Source organism: Acanthaster planci, linkage group LG08 (genome assembly GCF_054643075.1).
Source record: "Acanthaster planci isolate LZ-2023a linkage group LG08, COTS_SCS, whole genome shotgun sequence".
NCBI lineage: Eukaryota > Metazoa > Echinodermata > Asteroidea > Valvatida > Acanthasteridae > Acanthaster > Acanthaster planci.
Window position 1 is genome coordinate 16,838,314 of NC_141784.1, and position 21,229 is coordinate 16,859,542.

The window sequence follows — 21,229 nt, forward strand, 5'->3', positions numbered from 1 at the left end:
AAGTGGTTAAAAATAGTAATTTAGTTATGAAATGTCTTGTTTTGGGGCGTAAAAATGGAAATCAGCCAGAAGAAAGAGCTGAAAAATCAGCTATCCATTACTGCACCCATGTGCACCCAAGAAACCCTTTTGTTGCTTTTGTTCAAATTAAAGGAGGAAAATGGCCAAAATGTGCACAAAAATCACCAAAACACAAAGTGTTGCAAGCCTGAATCTTTGCTGATCAACACAAATCTGCACTGATGTATAAAGACAACAATGACTTTTCACAAATGTCATTCGTACTTTGAATACCCTCGTGCCTAAAGCGATACTGACGGCAATAATACGCATGCAGCAAATGCATTTACCTAACTTTCTGAACCACTGTTGACTGGTATACAACATATGCGCATATGGTGTGGCCCACACAAATAAAATAAAGTCATAAATCCTTTTTTCTGGCATTGAAATTTGTTATATTTTTCTCATATTCTCTAGAACTGTCTCTTTTGGTATACCGAGCTCCGTTCTTTTATTATTCTGAGAAGACAGTAAACTGGTGATACTATCTTCAGTATGAGCACTTCACAAGATGTTGTTGTTCATGTTTCATTGTTGTATGCTGGCCCCCCAAAAAGCGAAGTTCATATAATGGATTTGACCTAAAATCTGAGAAATGAAAGATAAATAAATGCTCGGTATCAAAGTTTAAATTCCTCTCCCACACTACTGTGGGTCAGGTCTCCTAGTGATGCTTACCCATGCCCAGCCTACATATGCAAATTGCCCATGTGCCTACTACAATTCGTTGAAAAGACTTGATTATGCATTCTGCCCCTTGACCCTCGGCAATGCACTGCGATCCCGCCGCTACGTTCGTCATTCTTTTCGAAGCGGTGAAACCACCAGAGCCAAAGTGGGGAAGGATGGGCGGAAGCGGCTGGGCAGGGCTAAGTATCACCAGGAGACCGGACCCACACTTATGTGGGGGAGGAGTCTCCAGCATTCAAACCAATAGATAAGAAATCACTCTTTATTCGTAAACAGAAATCAAGTCAATTCACAAACGCGAAAGGTATGGAACTCGAAACACTGAAAATGCCATAAAAGACACATCCGTAAATGATGGGCACTGAGAAAAGAAGGACGAACACGGCGGCAGGATCGCAGTGCATTGTGGAGGGTCAAGGGGCAGACTGCATTTATCAAGTCTTTTAGGCGAATTGTAATAGGCAAATCAGAAATTTGCATATGTAGGCTGAGCAGGGGTATGTGAACGCAGGAGACCTGAAAATGAATTTCCCTATAATACTATGTCAACTTTACTCTTTTTTGCGAGAACAGGCCACAAATGAATGTGCATCCCTCAAACCTTCTGCCTGCATCAGAAGCACTATGCACTTGTATCATGACCCAGTGAGAATTTAAATATTCCATCCCAGAAAGCAAGCTCCAACGAGGGGGGGGGATGACGGTGTATAAAGGTGCAGGTTGTCACATCATGCTGGTTATCCACCGTTGGTATGGTGAAGATACACGAACACAGTTAAGTAATACTCCACAATGTGCCAGACTGCAAGTGTCGTTTGTCAGCATGTGAAGTTTCCGACCAGCAAATGAGCCAGTTCAATATTTCAAAATGGAAAAGTCATTAGAGAACAAAACATGTGCCAGTTGGCACATGACTGTGCTGATTGGCCACACCTCTCATGTGCATATACATGTACATGTATTGCTGTTACCAAGTGACCTCGGAAGTGCTTGATTTTGGGCATGCACAGGTGAAATGTTGAACTGGCTCACTGTGGGATAAAACTGTTGGTTAAAATGTTAATCAAGAAATGTGAGTTAATGTCTCCATATTGCATGGAAAGTGCGACACACTGGATAATGATCCAACCAATAATTTTTTTATAAAACTAATTTTCCAACTGGTCTGACCTGTAGAAACAGCCAAATTGATCAGCTACAAATCACACTTAACTTCAAGCTGTTTTTGTGTCAACATTAAACTTTTATGAACTCAGTCAAGAGGTCCTTAAACGATTTTTCAAATTTCCAAAGAAAACAGCCACATCATCTTTGTACATTTATATGCAAGTTTGAATCTTCTTTGTAGTTTTTTGGAAGGTGTTTACATTTTTCATGCTAGTAATTTCATTTGTATTGTTTTTAATTCTTTGCTGTGAAGAAGAAAGTACACACAAATCTCGGAGGGCTGTCTTTATTACTCAAATTTACTGACTTATGGTCTTTCTGTATTTAAAAACAATTTTTTTCAATGAAAAACAGATTTGATTTCAAAATGTGGCCCTTTTTAACCTTTTCATCTCCTTACCAAATAAATTATGGCTAGCATCTGATGACACTTGCATGTTCATATCTATAAACAATATGGCATTAATGTTGGGGTGCGGTGTTGTGGAAGGGAATACCGTGAAGGACATACATGTGTAATGCAGTCTGGCATGTCTGTGTTCAATTAATTACTCCACTTGTTAGTAAAATGGACGGAGATTAATTGATATGGGATTACCCACTCTGCCATTGCGACCTAACGTCAGGAATTAGCCGAAGTGGATTGGAAGGCCTGCCAAAATGTCAGCGGTCTCAAAACTGTGCGCGTGCAAAAAACGTTTTGTGTTCGGGATGTGTAGAGTGCTGTGTGATACTGTCCTACAGTTTGAAGTAACCATGGGGAAATATTCTAAAAACCATTCTGACCGAGATTCATGTTTTGGATTGATTCACAGATAACTGTGTGCAATGTCAATTAGATTCAAATATACAGGTTACTCCATCTCCATAAATAAAAGGAGAACAGTTGGTGGCAAGGAAACATTGGGAACATTATTTGACAACTATGACTACTAATCTTGGAAGATACGTGAATGTTTCTTCTGCTTAGTCCTTATCATGTTCAGCATAAATTTTAGCACAACATGAAACTACTGTTGGATGTTGTCCTTGTGTGAGGTGCGAGGTGAGAGAGGAGGGGATGAATTCTGAGATGGGGGAGGGGTGTAATCCTGCCAACACCCTCCGCTAGTTCTCTCCTATGTTTGGAGTCATTTCCATACATGCCGGAACTCCACTTACATGTAAGAATATAGAAGAGGTTTATCATCTGCCATTTTTCACTTTGGAATTCACAGTGTTGTAATGAATAATGGAGGGATACCTTAAAAGGTATCAATGGATGAATGAGTGAAAGCAGGAGCAGAAACTGATGGCTATCATGACAAGTTAATTCATTTCACAGCAAACAAACAGTTGTTTGCAAATAAAGAATGTTTCCAGGGTATTACATTCATCACTAACAACCTCAAAGAGACAGCTACAATTACTGAAGAAATTATGGAATTAATGTCCACAGGTCCACAAAGAGCTACTTCCCTGAACTACTTATTCATATAAACAGTGCAATTCGATGAAAAATGCATTATACTATATCTCTGAAGAATCATGAATCTAATGACCTCAGTGTCATACACCTGTCATAACACCACAGAAGACAGGAATACTCCTCTCTGTCTGCTGCAAAATAACTGATTGAACTTCTAAAGAAGACAAACTGGCATTGACAAATTGCCCTAGGGAGGGGGATGTTTTAGGATACCCATACAATATGTGGCAGAGGGGGAACCCCCCACATGTGATGCCTAATAAGTTATACCCTTGGCTTCTGTACCTATTGCATCAACCCTAGAAATCTGAAAGGATTTCCCAAGATTCCTACTGTACCAGACAAAGGGTGCAGTCCACTGATTCAAGTGAGAATTTCTGGCCAGCTCATTAGCATTAAAAGCGCTCTACAGTATCTTTTGAAAAGGAGATTGTATGATTCCCAAAATGGTGAAATTGTGTAAATCTTTGCCAGAATCAACTCCCTGGGACTTTGGGCTTTCACCTGAGAGCAGAATGGCTAAAAAATATGGTTGAAAAATGGTCCTAAGTGCCCGAGAAAGTTGAGGGTTGTCACTTGAAAAATGGCCGGTAGCAGACTTTAGAAAAATCACTTTTTGGGAGGCAATTTTGTTTTGAGGAAATAACTCAAAATGTAATCGGTTAACCCACAGAAAACTGAAAAGAAAGTAACAGATTATGGACCATACAATAATTTACCGTGTGTTTCAGATGCCTCAGGGATGCAGGTACGCATATTATTGGGCCCCAAACAATGCTGATTTGACACTGTTTTCAATGGGGCTTGTATTAGTGGACTACACCTCAAAAGAAGACACCGGTAGGGGGGTCTCCCTTTGCCACCATCATGCAGCGAATGTTTAGCATGAGTGGTCTGACACGTGACCACATATTAGATAAGGTACATCACAGACAAAGAATTTGACTCGGTGCGAGGTAAAGTTCGATGGAACTTAGTACAACCATCATCACAATCGGCATTATGAAACCAACGAGTGCACCACTGGGCTGGGTAAAATGTCTTTCCCTTGATGCAGCAGTGCTTAGCAAGGATTCTCTTGGAGCGGGGGCAGGGGCTGCACACTGTCTTTCCATTTGCGATGGCGTCACAACACATTAAGCTTCTCTCTGTACCCCAATCTCCCAGCCTCCAGAATGTCTGCTCAAGAATTAACGTTCTCGTCTAAATAAAGCCTTAATGAGTATGTAGGTGGACGCTAACATGGCATGCACTTTAAATAATAGCTGGATTAGTAAATTAACGTACAACATTAATCTTGAATTTTTTTTCAGGGCTGGGGGGAGGGAGGTACTTCTGTGCGATGGCAAAGATATGATTATTCTGACAGGCTAGACTTCCGTTAGAGTATAACAAAATTAAACTTTAAGATTTCTGGGTGCATGATCCATGCATTCATTTCAATGATTAAGACCAAGTTATGTCATTCTGACAGAAATCCAACCTCTCTATATTGATCACATGATTTTTACAAACAGCTTACACTTTCAGGAGTAATTTGTTATCAAAACGATGTGGTGGGGGAAAGAAGTCTTGAAGGGTTTGTAAGTCTTTTTACTTCCAACACAGACAGTCGGCAAGCTTGGACCAAATTCAAGTATGTCAACTCTCTGTGTCCCCCGCTTGAGTCAACCAAGACAAAGGTTTTCATGTGATTGCATAGTGTCACAAACTGATCAGCGATGCTCTCTGCGTCTCTTTACATCGATACGGAAACCAGGCTAGCCTGATGAGGATTACAGAGCAACTTAACGACTGAAGGTGTTCATCTTTCACAATTTAGTCTTTGCAATTTTACTGTTTCAAATTTACTTGAACAGGCAAGACGAGAAATGAAATTATACTGCTGTGAAGGTTTGACAGTACTGCATGCAACCATCACACTCCTCTGTACAAGTCTTGGGTGTACCCGTAATTCCAGAAGTCACAAACAGAGGGATGATCCCAAAACAACTGATCACAACCTGTGCGTGTATGTTGTCTCTTCATTTTGCTGATGCAACAGCCAAAAATAAAGAAATAAAAATAACAATTCAAAACAAATACAAAACAAAGAATACAGCGGCTGGAAACTGTGTCTGACCAGAATATAACTGTTATGATTCCAGCCCCCCTAGGGCGATCTGACTTGATGAAAAAGGGACAACAAAGTGTAAAGGAGAGAGCAGGGCAACCTTCTAGCAGTCGGTGGAATGCTTGAACACTAAGATAGGGCCACCAGGCCACTTTCAGGCAAAAAGCCCAGGCTGGCCATCCATCTCGAATCTCGAAAACTGCATGCATATGTACATTGCCATGCGACCGGGCTTAATTATAATTTCATGAAATTTACAGTCACAGTGCTGCAAGCTGCCACAAAAAAAACCTTGCCCATCCGGCCAGATGACGTATAAACTTGCATGTCTAGGGAGACATTTTAGTTTCTTTCTCTTTTGCCAAGAAAAGCAACCTATAACTCCAACTCGAAATACAACCAAACTCGAACCCTAAGTTAATCAAGCCTATTTACGACAACTCCTTTTAACATCTCAATACATCATAGCTGCTGTTGTGCCATCCTGGCCATTTTGTAAACAGAAAGAAAAAAAGGTCTAATTTTTATTGTTCAGTGTTTGGAATGTTTCATGAAGAGCAGATCTCCTGAATGTACACACACATTGTACACTTAGGTGAATACAACACACACAGCATGACATCAATCAAGCCAGACGGGCGACACTGAACAAGGATTCAGTTCTCTCCAGAATAGCAAATTTTTCCAATCCGAACAAAGGACTCACCAGAGAAATGCAGTGTTCTCTACAATTAAGTGCTCAGTGCTGAAGAGGATTGCTTCTACCCTTTTCAATATGTCCAAAAATAGTGACGGCATTTTATTTTGGAGATCAGTGATAAAAAAATGACCTCCTCTCGTGCGTCTTCTGTCTTTTCGGTGCATCGTATTAGAGAATCATATGGAAAAAGTCACTCACACTATCATCTAAAAAAAGAATTTAATTTGATTAAAAAAAGCCTTTTCAGAAGCGACAGCCATCAACTAGCTGATCAAATTATAACTTCCATGAACAAAGTGAAAATAGTCAGGAATTCATAGACAGGAAAAAAACAGAGACTCAATGAAAAGTGCATTTGAAATGTTAGCATTCAGATTCAACACACACTGCTTGCTGTTTACGGCCACTTTTTCCATTCTGCAGTCCAACCAAGTCTACCATTATCAACAGAGTAAAACTTGCTAATGGAAGATTATGTTGGGGTTGAAATTTAAGATTCAGGGCATTCTGATTGGTGAATAACAAGTACTGCCTTTTTTTTGTGAAGTGTATGAGAAACTTCGTAAGTTATATTGAAAAGGAACATTTTGGATGACTCAAATACATTACTTTTCCATATCAAAATACATGTACACATCTATATTAAGAGCAGGTATTTATTTCAAGAGTTGTCAAGAAAGATCACGCAAGCCCTACTATGGAGAAAAAAAGATCAAAGAAGTTGGACGCATGAATAACCACAGACCATTTCCGTGGTACAACACACTACCTTGTGCTTCACAACAAGATCTGTACTGTCCTTTTTAACATGAGCATGCTAACACTGAGGTAATGGAACACTCCTTGATATGAACTCTGGTAAGAAATTCAGAATACAGACCTTCCCAAGGCCACAATTTCTGTTTACTTATGGCAAATGAAGATAACATTTATTTTGTATTAACCACCAGAGTCCCATGCACTTGGCACACTGGATAGACACTGATATGGTACAGACTGTATACCACAGTTTTTAACCATGCATCCATACAGCCACATGCATGTAGGACCTTGAAGTCTGAAACATTACCGAGAAAAAAAGACAATGCACAAGGATAACACAGCCGGTGTTGAATTTGGGTTCATTAAAAACCATCAGAGCTTAACCAGAATCTTTATCATCAACTAGCTCGGTCAGACAACTTTTGCCAAATTGTGTGAAAAAGCAACATACCAAGAAAAGTTCACACTGTCCTATCGTGTTTGGCCTACAAAATTTCTCCCTGAAATGAAATCGCATTCCTTCAGATGGAGTAATTTATTGCACATGTAATATCCGGATATGTGTGTACATTAAGTAAATATCGCAACATTTTTTTCCTCTCCCAATTACAAAAACAGACAAGATCCTGATGCAATCCAGTTGTCCCTCAGCACTGAGCGTCTCTGCAAAATCAATTAATCATCCTTTCCCTGACGCAGAACTTTTCTACAGGATGGTAACTACATGTATACATGGCTTTGTCACTTTTTTTTTCTTTCCACTCCGTGTAAAGCTCTCCAACTTTACACAGATGCAGCGGTGAACTCCCACACCCACACAACTGATAAAAAAAAAACCTTTCCCGAAGTAGAAGCCTGCACGCAATCAAGCACAGCAAATCAACAACCAAACTGTATAAATCATGTGATCTGCTGATTTGTTCAAGGGAGCAACACGACTGCCAGGGTGTATGTATTAACCAACAGAAAGACCCCATATACAATAAGGTGATGCAGTATGTTAAAAGCAGGAGGAATTAGGCGCAGCCAGGAATGAAGAAACAGCTGAAATTGAAATGGGCTGATTTTATCTATTTTAAAGTTTTGGTAATCTTTAATGTTACTGAATATCCTTTTTAAAGACGTTTTTGCAACTTTCAAACTGAAATGGCATTGACAGGGCATTCTTCCACTAAAATCAAACTTCAAAGGTCTATTTCTGATTTTTGTTTTCATTTGGAACACTCAGATGTCAAAATGTAGCAACTTCTGTTTATAATTTGCTGCACAAATGAAAGCTGTTGTGAACAAGCAAATTATCTTGCTTGCGGAGCCAGTTGTTAATAGTTGTCATAAGTAGTATTTGTAATCCACAGTGTATTCCACTAGTGTGCTGGGTGAATGGTGCCAGTCGTGCTAGACTGTCACCCCACCTCTCAATCTGTCACCAGTGATGGGGCACTTTGTAAAGATGGTGGAAACAGTTCTAGTTTTACACCAACCCAATGCATCTGTGACCCGGGCATTTGGGTGTGCAGACAATTCCATCATGGAGATATATGTATGGGTTGCACTGCCTCTCACTAAGTGAATTGCCCATGACTGGTTAGGCGAAGCTATGTTGATGGTGAACACGGGACAGGATAAGAAAGCCCCCCAAGCCGCCCAATTTTTGGCAACCGTCAAGCGAATGCACTGATTACTCACAGTACTAATTACTACCCCTCCTCTCTTCCTTTGGCCCCAAAAAACACAAACACATGGGTCACTCACTGCAATCAATTCTGCAGGTAAATTTCAAGACAAAAGAATGAGCTCATCACTAATCAAGACTGCAATGGACCAGGAGCTGGGCCAAACAACTTGTGCCACAGCCAATGACATGCAATAAGCTATTTGCAAGTTGAATTTGAATAAAATCTATTCACTGAGCTATCTGATTGCATGTAAACATAACGATTTGAATTCCCCAGACTAAAGACACTGTTGCTATATCTCGTGATTCGGGGCAAGTGACCAGCATCTCTGGAATGGACTGCTTCCCTTGTGCCCTTCTTATCCATTGAGAACAGTGTATTGTTGCAAGGCGTCTCTTATGTAACTAAGCAAAAGCTTGCCCCGAATCAAGAGGTATAGCAACAGTGATTTTAGTCTGGAGAATTCAAGTTGTTACGTTCACGTGAATTTAAAGAACTGCGGAATTGATTGCAGCGAGTGACCCATGTGTTTGTGTTTTTTGGGGCCAAAGGAAGAGAGGAGGAGTAGTAATTAGTACTGTGAGTACAAGGTTTGGGTCAAAGTTAACTCGCAAAAGGCTTATTTGCTTCCTTTGCGCAATTACAAGTAATCAAATGAGTAGCAAATTATTCAACCACATTTCTTTGAACTACAAGTGTGATTAAAATGATCAAAACATTCAGTGTTACAGAAACAGAACTACATGCAGTCCTTGGACTTTTAACATTTGTGAGGCCTCGTAATTGATATCAATACTTCTGAGACATCACGAAACCTCCTCTTTGGTGACTGACAATTAAGCACTGTCAGGTTTGTTTATAAACGCCATCTACATGTTGGGCTTGTACATATAAATCCAGACCTACCTACGCCATGCCCCCACTGGAGCAGAAGTTTAGACTTCCAGATTGTTGATAGATCACGCACTGACTTTTAGTGCATGCGGAGGTTCATCTAACTGTGAATATCCCAGACTTGAGTTGTGAGACTACCCAGCCTGACTAGATGCTCCCATAAAAAAAACAAGCATGTTGTTTGAGTCATTTTCTCCCAAAGTGCATGGGCAAATGCTGTTTTACGTTCTGTGCCTTAGTTCCATTATCGTTGGTGCAAGGCCAAATCTTCCTGTGCTCATTAGATTAATCACCCTCCAGCATTTGAAAAACTCACATGATGTTAGAACAGTTTGGACATTCATATAACAGAAACCCGGGGACGTCAGGTTCAAATTGACCGATGCACACAATCTGAAGCATACCCAGGCTTGAAATTCAGACAAATGGAAGTTTGAAATTCTCTCCCTATGGCCGAATAGTGTTGAACAAATTTTTTAAATGATCTTTCATTCAGGGTGATTTTCAACATGCCAGATTGTGCTATCTTTTTAAATGTTAACTTTGCTAGCATGAGGTTATAAACCATAGTGAACTTGTTTCTGTTGCCATCCCTTGCCAAAGCTACCAAGGGTTTGCCCTTTGATCTATTATTCATATGTTCCTTTAATTTTTGGCCCCTTCTGCTTGTGCTGTTTTGTACACGATTGTACGTTGGCAAATAAAATAAAAATACAGAATTTGCCAAAATCGCTTCAAGTTTCAATGCGTATCTCATCTCCATTATTTCCCAAGGCAAGCCTACACTCTCGTTTCGAGGGAGGGAAAAAAAAAAATGACATCTTGTAAAGAAAAAAAAAATAAGGCTAATGGGTTTTGTGCGCACCTGCCTGGAGAGATGATGACATGTAGACAACATGACCCTAGTTTTGTCCACATGACATATTTTTGTAGCCCTGGGCAAATACAAGCGCCTACATCCCACCTTATCCCAACACACAAACAGTTTACATTGCGACAAAAAACAAACAGCTCACGTTCTAGAAACCCCATTCCACAGTATCAACCTTCATCGGGTCAGCCCCCTCCCCCACACACACACACCCACGCCAAAACCTTGTGATGCAATCTCAGGGCGAAATGGAGATTAGCTGAGCTTGCTAGAAGAGTCCGACGAGGAAGGAAAAAGCTCTCCCCTTGGCTTTTGGGTAATAAACGGGAGGCCCAACAAGATGCCAGTCAGAAGTGACATTTCTAGGGGTTTTCATTATTAAAAGACTTGGCTGGAGTCGAGACTTGCAAGTCAAACAGGGATCCCAGACCAAACAACGAAAGAGGGGACCATGAGCCATGGCCAATATTTATCTAGTTTCAACAATCTCGGGGGGGGGGGTGCATGGGGGAAGGGGCTTACAACATCTAGGCTCTGGTTACCATGTATTCACCTATCTCTGCATTTTGGTTTCGATTTTTCTGGCAATTTCAGGGAAATGCATATCCTTAATAAAGTACTGAGGGAGATAAAAAGAATGGTATGAGTAGACTTATTTGCTGTGTGTGGACAGCTTCTGTGAAAGGGCGTGCAGTTCCAGTGGACATTCTCAGATTCAGAAATGGGAGAAGTGATCCACAAAATCTCAGGAGGAAAGAAGCTGGAATATTGGTCAAACCAACGAGGAAGATGAACCCAAGTGATGTGTTAGAAGGAAAGAGGGAACCACTCAAGTATTCTGATTAGATGTTCTCATTGGTTGATGAAAGTCGGGGGCATGCAGCCAATGTATTGATGCAAAAAAAAAGAGCTGTTTTGACAAATTCTGACCAGGTCAGTGTAGAAAGATTCTGTATGCATTTATTGCATAAATTTACTTGTGTATGGCAGCTACAGCCAATCACACCATTAGAATAGATTGCTATGGCAGACAACCTCTAATGAAGTGACAGATATTGGAGATCGTTGTCTCAATCCATCCACAGGTCCTCAGTCAAACCACCAGGCTGCCAGTTTCCAGTCGGAATGGGTATTTACTGCACATACAGACTGGATATCCAACCTGATGCATTGTACCGGTATACTCAAAGATAGAAATCACACTAGTTGCAGTGTGCCTTGATAATGCTGCTTTAACCAGAGTCAGACAGGTTCATCCTTTGAGTGTGTATAGGCAGAAGGCAGGGTCTATTTCAGGATATGTTGATTAAGAATGAATTATCAAAGACTTGTGACTGTAAAATTGTTAGGTCTCCCAAGTCCGTACTCCACCCACATAACACAGCCTTTTCATGATGACATCATCAGCAAAACCAAGCCAGCCTGGTCCCGCAGACATATCAAACAGGGGTTTTACACACAGCTCCAAACACTGGCCACACAAACTAATAATAATATGAGAGTACAGGACACAAAGGAAACAATGATGTTTCCCTGTCCTCGGTGGCCAGTCGCCTGTTCTCACTCCTCAGTGGTAAGGGCCTGAGCTGTTATGGCCGAGTGTCATAGCCAAAGCTGCCTCCTTGATGGTACAGAAAAACAAACTGGACATGTGATCTTGCTGATCACATGACTGCTAACGGGGTGCTTTATTTAGGAGACGGTGTGGAATCATGTTTTTCTGCCCACCTCAGTCTGTCAAGTCTCATCATCAACAAACTGTAAGAGCTTTTCTAAATCTTCACCTGTAAGTTCATCAAGAGCAGCTTCTGACCGTCAGTCCCTTAAATCTTTCCAAATGCCAATATCAGAGATGCCACAGGGTCTGCTAAAAGAACGAAACAGTTTAATCCGGGCAAAGAACATTGGAGCACACGACCGATTGTGGTGAGAGGACTGCATAACGACAGGGGTTTTCTTCCATTACAACCATGTCCAGTTCCACTTTTCATGTTTGATTCAATGGTTTTTAAGTTGTTCGTTCTATCTAACATTCTACATTTTTCATATTTGATAAAATCTGTTGCATGAAGCACACGTATATTGTAAGATTTTAAACTCCACACCGTGCACGGTTTCATAGCAGCATACGGTAGAAGACATCAATCGGAAGCCCGCTGCGGCCTGCGAAAACACACAATGATGATGTCGTTGGTTCCCAACTTGTTACATACAATATTCCTATTCATGCAACCACTGCGATCGGGAACCACTGACTGACACGATAGACTTGAATTCAAGGCTGTGTGATAAATGCGCTCAGCGCAGAGATGCACAGCATGGCGCAGTGCAAGCAGCAAGCACAAATCGTCTCAAATACCCCCACACGAGGCACGTGTTCGGCCAGTTCACTGCACCGTGCAGTACTTGGTACACGTAGCGCTGCTGGATCTCCAGTCATTTTGACAATCATGCAGACGAAGGCAGCCATGTTTTTAAGGCCACTACAGGGAAAGAGCTGTACACATGCATGCTGTGCGCAACCATCATTGAACTGGAATTCACAGAGGCGAAAATCAATGCATTCTCTTTTGCGTTTTCTTTTCTGGCATTTTCTTTCGAGCCAGAATGGAAAAAAAGGAAAAACAGAATTTCAGAGGTCTGATTAAAAAAAAAAGAAAATAAGGATAGAACTAGAAAAGTGGCATCTCTGTAATATTCTGTACACAAAATAGTATATCCAACATTCATTGGGGTGGGACATTAGACAACATACCATTTGATCCTCTGTGCCATCACATCCAGGTGGGTATCCATCACTTTACAAACTGTACAAATAGGTTCTCAGTTGGTGAGTTGTTAAAGGAAGCATGTAACTTAAGAAGCATTTTAGTTTCAGTTTTCCACTTTTCAAGGAATTTTACAATGGGTATATTTATCAATATGTTGCATTCAATCCACAATGCACTTGGATATATTTCTACGTTTCTAAAGGTGGCTTATAGTTATCGGAGTCAATGGAAATTCTGGGAAGCAACGACCAACCACACAAATTTTCAGTGAAATGAAACGTCAGTATCTCTTCACTCGTGGCTCTGGGGATTGTTTTTAAAGGAACACTTATAATAATATTAAGAGTAATAATTTATTCATTTATAAAGCACAAATTTCATATGGATATGTTTAAATGCACTGTACAATGAAGACATTAAGCATGGAACAATGAATACATTTAAACATGGTTGAGCCGATGGCATACAAGGGCACCTCAGGCAGCCGCCATACGACCCACATTCACCAACATCAGTAAAGGGGAGACAGTAAGAAGCAGTTACAGTTTTAGAGGTGGGAGGAAAACCCCAGAGGAATAGTCTGGGTAAAACCCACGGAGTCAGGTAGGGACTGAAAACCCAATCCACATGTGGACTGGGCCGGGATTCGAACTCGGGACCACAGAGGTGGAAGGCAAGGAAAGAACTACCCTGCCAACCTGACTCCCCACTTCACAGTCTGAGAAACATTCTGTAACTGTTTCAATTGTACTATGGACTGTGACTCAACAAAGTTGTCAAAAAAAAAAACTGTCATGAGTGATTGCTTCACTCAGCCCTCACAAAACTGAGGGGTTATGGGGAAAATTACCACTTAGCGTAACTCAGCAATCATCTTAAAATCTTGATGAAAGTTTACTGGAGTCTCTGTTAGGTTTTCTGTTTCATCCAGGCTCTAAACCACTGTTGAGTTTGTTTTGCTTCCAATTACAAAACCTTTGGAGCAGAATGGAATTTTGCCAAGAACTGACAGGATTTGTTGTCACAACATAATTTGCAAACTTGGGAGGGGGCGGTGTGGCCAGGATTACCTCTGATAAATTTCCCTGATTGGCACATTGATTGTTCCTTAGGATCAGTTGAAACTATGCAAAGCACTTGAAAGGGCAAGGATGACGTCTGTCAAAGCACACTGTGACTATATTGAGCGATGTTAACTATTAAACATGTGACTTTTATGTCTTAGAAATAAATCTCTGTTTTGTCCTTTGATTGAGTAAGGGGTTTGTGTTTGCCTTCAGGTTGGGCCAGTGTGCCTCAGAGGACTTTTCCATTTGGTTGGTGCTGTTCTGTTTATTTCTGTTCTGGAAAGCATACAAAATCCCATCATCTCCTTTGAATAACAAACAGCCGGAATTATTCACCATGCCAAACATTATCACAAAAAAGTGAACCAACTCATCTAACCATTTTCCTGGCTGCAAAGATGAAGACCACTCCTGCCATTCACATGTACTTGAGCTGTACTGCAAGTCAGGCTTGACTGCTCTCAGTGGATACCCCCATTAAGGACATGTACAAGGTCAATCTGCAGCTTAAAACCTCAAGCCCACTCCAAACAAAATGAACACGTAGTTGGCCTGCCAGCCGCCCTATCTTCCATTGTTGGTTTGACAGCAGAGGCAAAGCAAGTGGCACGGGAGTCATCAATAACATCCAAAGTCACAGCATACATGTACATTGTTTGCAAAAGTCAAGGCCAATGATGACAGTTTCTGCATGTAGATAAGAAAATGAAAATCACGCATTCCTTTCACAGACTGTTCTTTCCCCCAAGTCTAATTCACTTAACTCAAGTACAAAGAACGGAAGACTGTCAAGTTTGTGACGTGGGAATACCCAGCGCTCAATGGAAACCATATTGGACATAAGGCACAATGAACACTATTTCATTTACATGCAGATTTGAACTTTTGTAGTATAAATTGTCTTTGAAAAAAAAATTTGCCCTTTCTGTTACTGCTGAATTTGTAGGACTGTTATTTTCAGTTAGTAATATATTCTTAACTGTCAACAGCCATGAAAGACCATTTAAACATGGATTAAGAGTTTCCAAGCTGTACTCCGATGCATCAAATTGAATAAACACACTCATGATGACGTACTTGAAAACAAACATGCTGACATTTAAAAACAAATTCAAATACACATGGATAATGAAAACACCAACCATATGTCTGTATTTGCACTGATTCTACAGACTGAATTAAACAAGAAATAATTTCAATTCAATATGGCCAGTATTCTAGTGCTTGTGATTATGTGGAGACAATTTCCTTCTAAAGTTTGATTATTCTGTAATTCTTGAAGGCACAGCAAACGCAGGCAATCCTTACTGTTCTCCGCAATGCAAGTTTGCTAGTCCCATTGGACGAATAGAGGGACGGTGATGGAGTGAAATTTGATTTAAATTCAAGATCAATGGTGATTTGTTTTTGGTAGAAAGTGCCCTGCCCTCTTCATTTGTTCATTACCAGTCAATAGGGAAAAAAGATGGAAGCATATCAATGTCTTATAGCTAAAGTAAGGAGCCATTTCTTGACTGCAGGTCCATTGCATCATTAAAAGCCTTTCTACAGCTGCCAGCAAGATGCATGCATTTTTTTATATATATATATAACCCAAATATTGGCTGGTTAGGGGGGTGCTTACTCGTGCTGGCAAGCATACTGTGCTGTGGTTTTAATGAGCATGACAGGCTTTAGGAGTGGGACGATATACCTTTTATGAACAATCTTGTCAAATTTAATCCTAAGACCACTGGCTTACTTGTTGCTTTGTGAAAAACACTAAGTACTGTACGTCAACCTGGTTTTTCCAATCTATGGTAGCTTCGCCAGAAACATGACAATTTTTTGGCTAACTTTAGTTGGGGATCATACTTGTGTGTACACTGGTGGGGAGGGCTTGTGTGTGCTTTTCAAAACTTGTGGAAAATAGGCATCATCGTTGTCTTGCATATTCTTTCAAAAGAGGAGAGGAGTCAGAGATAAAGAATGTTTTGAATGCTTTTACAAATTACAAAAAAAAAACCACTCAGAAAACCTACGAGCAGTTCTGTATGTATATAAAACATGGTTGGTCAGGCATTTTTTTAAAATTCCTGATTTCTTCCCATTTGAATCCATGAAACCTTACAAAGAAACTAAGTTGACAATCATCGTTTGATGAAAAGCAGAGAGTAAGTTATGAGAAAGGATATTCTAACACAAAAACTTCCTGTTCACCAGTGTACAATGCAATGTTCAGAGCATATTAATTGAATATTTGTTTACAGGTGGTATTCCATGATACAGCTGAGCAAAGGTGGGTTAGTATTTTTGGTACTTGACAATGTAAGAAACAAAGAGATGGGTGCAAGTGTTAAGATGCTTTGGAGAGAATGTCAAGCAGTGACAAGACAAAACATTTTACATGTGTGGCAATCCCAAAGCATGACAGGTTGTCTGATGCAGGCTACATGTACATGTACCTCTTTTGTGCAATGGGGGAACACTTTCGAGATTCTCCTTTGAGCAAATCACAGGTGTTGAAAGGTGACAAACATGACATTTCTGGTGCAAGGTTTAATTTGCAGAGTAAATGATCATCTTCAGAAAACAGATTCTATAATGCTCATGAGTGGGGAGACCATGTTCCAAGAATGGAGCAGACATTCAAAGACAAGCAGTCTCGTGCCATCACTGCTGGTTAGTTCCTTAGCACCACAGATAATAGCTTGACAGAACAAGTGGGAGACTATTGAACAAAGTGGTGTTTACATGTAAGTGCAGTAAATACAAGGTAGTCAGTTAAAGTGAATGATGCATGTTAGTGAGAGGATGAGAGAACGAGAAAGAAGGGGGGACACTGCGTTCTCAATATGGTAAAACAAGTTGGTATCTTTTTGGTTTCGGTTTTCATACCCCTATCCTGCTCTGAACTTGTGGTTGTTGTGATGGTAGTAGCAGTGGCTGTGGTGTCGCCAGCGGTAACCGGCGGTGTTGTCATGGCTACCAGGCCCGGCGCGGCGCTTTTCTCGACCGAGGTTGCGCTGCCGGCCCCCGTGCAGATCGGGGCACAGGCCGTTTGCGTGGTGGCGGCGGCCATCATGCCCGTCACGTCCAGCTGCTGCGCAGCCTCCTTACCCTTGGCGATGTCGTGGTGGGTGGCCACCACGGGCGTCTTCTTGACAAATGAGAGGAAAAGGTGACGGCACAGGTCCTCCGGCATGTCCACATCCAGATACGTCTCCATGAACAGCTTGAAGCCTTCATAGTTGATTGGCTGTAAGGAAATTGAGAAAAGGTGAGCATTTGTCTAGACACAAAAGCAAAGACAAATGTAAAATTGCTGCATCGCATCAAATAATTATGCTGCAAATTCACGACAGTTGAACAAATTCAAACTCATGAGTGTTTCATGTTAAACGTATTTTGCATTTGTGTTTGCCCATGGTATACACCAGCTTTAACATGTACTTGCATATGCAATGTGGTACAAGAACTACATGGGTTCCCTAATGAATTGTATGTAAAACACAGCTAGTGGGTGCCTGTACAAGAAATCCAATCCCTTAATTCAAAGAATAATGAAAAATGCGTGTGTGAAAAATGCAAATTGCCACTGGCAAATTTTTCAACCAAAATGCTCAGTAATACTTTTCAACATGCATGTGACATCTGTTCCAGTACTGCCCGTGGCCTTGTTATTTCAAAAATGTCTTTGTCAGAGAATTCACTGAATTTGAAAGTGGTTCCTGACAACCATGGTCCTGGGCACGGATACCAAGTTCTGGTGCACAGCCTTTACCTTACCGGTACCAGTGTCAACTGAAGTTTGAAGAAATAGGAAAGCTACAGGGAATATTCATGGAATTAGCTAGGGAAAGGTGGGAAAACCGTGCCTATGATTGTTCAAAGGGAGACGGTTTGAGGTATTGATGATAAGACGTGTGGATCAAAGGCTTTGAGTTATAATAAGTTATGAATGGTTTTGATTTCCTAGACCAATTTTGATTGCTGTTTATTCAAGCATGTTAAAGATACTCTGGCACATGTGGAAAGAGTTCAAACAAATTTCAGTCCAATGAGAATTCAGAGAAAATCATGTGATGCAGCCCGATGAGCCCATCCCGAGGATGGTGAAAATGAGCAAAGAGCAGGCCACAACAGCTACCTCTACAAATCTTGTGTGCAGGGATGCCGGATGAAGAACGGCTGCATTTGTACGTGTACGTACATGTAAAGGGCTTACGATCTCCATTCTGTGCTAACCGCGCAAGCAGAAAAATTCTGCGCTAACCCTTTAAGCACAGAATCCTTAATTACGGGATGTACGCATGCGCACAAGCCAAAATTTCTCGCTAACCTGTGAAATACGTTTGGCGTAAGCGCAGAATTTTCTGCGATGGTTTGTGTCGTTTTTTCGCTTGCGGTAAGCAGCGCCGTGAAATTGGGCCCAGATCTGTGGGTGTAGTGCTCCTTACTTAAGATGGGTGGGTGGCATTACCATTTTCAGTCCCTATCCCGGATCTAACAATCTACATGTGTATATAATCTACAAATGGAGCATTGTCAGAACATCAGCGATTTCATTCAAAACAAGAAATAGGCCTACTTAGTTTACATTTGCAAATGAAGGAAGTATCCCTTATCTGTAAGCAAAATTATTTTTATCATGAGTGAGGCATTACTTTTAATAGATCCAAACAGATGGCGTGAATGCAGCAAGGTAATGTCAATGTTTTGAATGCCAAGTTATTTCAGGATCAGGAACTGCAAGTACTTGGATGTCATTAGTCCTCTTATTTTAGTTTCACTTCTTGCTCATCCTCAACCTCCTTCCCACAAAACCCCCCATTTGGTGATGGAAAACCACTCATCTCCCATAGGCAGTCTACACAGAAAGTGCACTCAAGGAAGTATCAAAACAGATCAATAATACTCTGTTACTCCTCCCCTAACACACAGACAAAAAAGAACAAAACTAGGAAAAAAGACACATTTAAACCATTTTGATGGAAATGAAATCAAACCCTGTTATTGCCAGAGTGTTGTAAATGTGATAACAGATGGGTTGTTGAAACATACTGAAACTTGTAAAAACCATACCTGCTTCATTTCAAATTGTTATTCCTGTTTATGTACATGTATATACATGTATATGTATATCCTGTAACCTTAGCAACTGTTTTAATCTTTGTTCATTGTTTTCATCTTTGATCTAGTTTTATATGTACACATCTATGTATTGTCTTAGTGACCCAGGTTTGAATGGTACCATCTTGATGTTCCACTTAATTTTTCATTTTTTAAATTTGTCATTGAGGTAGGGCATTAAAACAAAGTGCAACAGCCCAAGAAGGAAGCCTGATCCAAGGTTGGAGGAAGAAAAGTATTGAATGCCTACAAATACACTGACAAGCCACTGCAGCATGGATGACCACAATAGGTTGCCAACAAGAGTTGGCAATGTGTTGGCCAAATTTCCAAACGCGTATTGCTGGTCGAGCCCTCTGGACATGTCAACCCATTTAAACATGCATTGCGTAGAGTGGCCACTGCGCTGAAACTCTTGGCAGCGCACTATTGGGAAACGCCCATATTGGTCACAGTGGCCAATGATGACCAGGCGATGTCATCATTAGCCCATATTTCAGGTGTTTTTGCTTTAAAAACTAAACGGAAGGAAACTATTGGCTATTTTTGTTCCATTTCAACCAAATGAAAGAAAATGTTTTATCCGGGAAAGATATGTCTAGTTTTGCTGGGGAAGGGACTAGGACTGTCAGTTCATAGCAATTTGTAAACGATACTTAGGATGAAATACGGATGAATTGAGGTTGTGGCTAAGGCTAGCAAGAAAACCCTGGTACATGTACATGTAGCATCAATGTACTGCAATCTCTTCCAGTAGAATACTACCCTTACCTGCTCTGGATTGTACTTGGAGAGGACACCGTTGCCATGGAATTCTTCCAGCACATCCTTGAGAGTCTTGCGGGAATCTGCAATCAAAATGGAAGAGGGAAGACTATTAGACAGAATCCAAACAAGCAATGTTCAATTCAATCCCTCAAAGTTTGGAATGATTTATATCAGAAACAGTCAGGGTTGCGGTGAAGTCCCTGTCTGAGTCCCTGGAAACAGAAAAGATAAACTGCATCTGACATCCACGAGAAACCAACCATGGAAAAAGCTGGCAAATGGCTGTACTTTACTTCATCCTGGACTCGTGCATATATTGGTCTCATTGGATGTAGTCTCATATCCACGCTTGGCAAGTTTAATAAATCAAAGGCACATGTGTTAACAATGTACGCTGGTGTCTAGGACAAAAGTAAATTCTGGAAATGAGTCTAATGTCCTAGTCTTGACTCACACAACTTTTTTTGGCGGTTTCTGCCCGGCCAAGGGCAAGGACTTTCCTGCAAGACTACAGACAATACACATTGGGAAGTAGTTGGGACAAGGTCCAAGCCATTACTAGTGACCACATCCCAGTGGAATTTTGCTTCACAACTTTAATTTTAATTGTCCGCGTCCAGAGAATAAATCTGTACACAAAAATGTTTGAATTTTGGCCAGACATGAAGAAACAATAGTTGAGCTAAAATTAGAAAGTAAAGAAACTGAACTTCAGAATATGCTCAGTGAAAATTTATTTTGTTTCAAAGCCTTAGATGACCTTCTGTGCAGTAAAAACAAACAAACACAAACAAAAACAGTGCATTATACATGTACAATAATATCAAATATTTAACGGGGACTGAAAATGTACTGAGCACTATTTTATTAGGATACTTGAAATAATGGCCCATTATCTAGACCATTATCTAGAACTTTAAACAATCATTAAAAAAATCATAAAGTCAACAAAGACCCACAGCACAGCTTGTCTAAAATACTAATTAACCCTAACCCCCTAGGGTGTATGTAAAATCGTATTGAAATTGGAGGATTTGAGACTGTTAGGGTTCAACTATGCAGAGACACTAAACATTGAAAAGTATTAAACAGAAGGTCAAAAGCCAG

General features: G+C 40.6%; 1 protein-coding gene across 8 annotated transcripts in view; it reads right to left on the minus strand.

Moving 5' to 3' along the window:
* dgkb (diacylglycerol kinase beta) overlaps window positions 1-21,229 on the minus strand; it is a 159,280-nt gene that overhangs the window by 36,990 nt on the left and 101,061 nt on the right. For 7 of the 8 annotated variants that reach the window (XM_087140234.1, XM_087140232.1, XM_087140235.1 and 4 more), the window contains 2 exons: window positions 20,126-20,202; window positions 17,120-17,480 (listed from right to left, as the gene is read on the minus strand). In XM_087140234.1, coding sequence (XP_086996360.1) covers window positions 17,120-17,480; window positions 20,126-20,202 — 438 coding nt within the window. The remainder of the gene's footprint in view (window positions 1-17,119; window positions 17,481-20,125; window positions 20,203-21,229) is intronic. The other variant, XM_022248589.2, reaches the window with a different exon arrangement.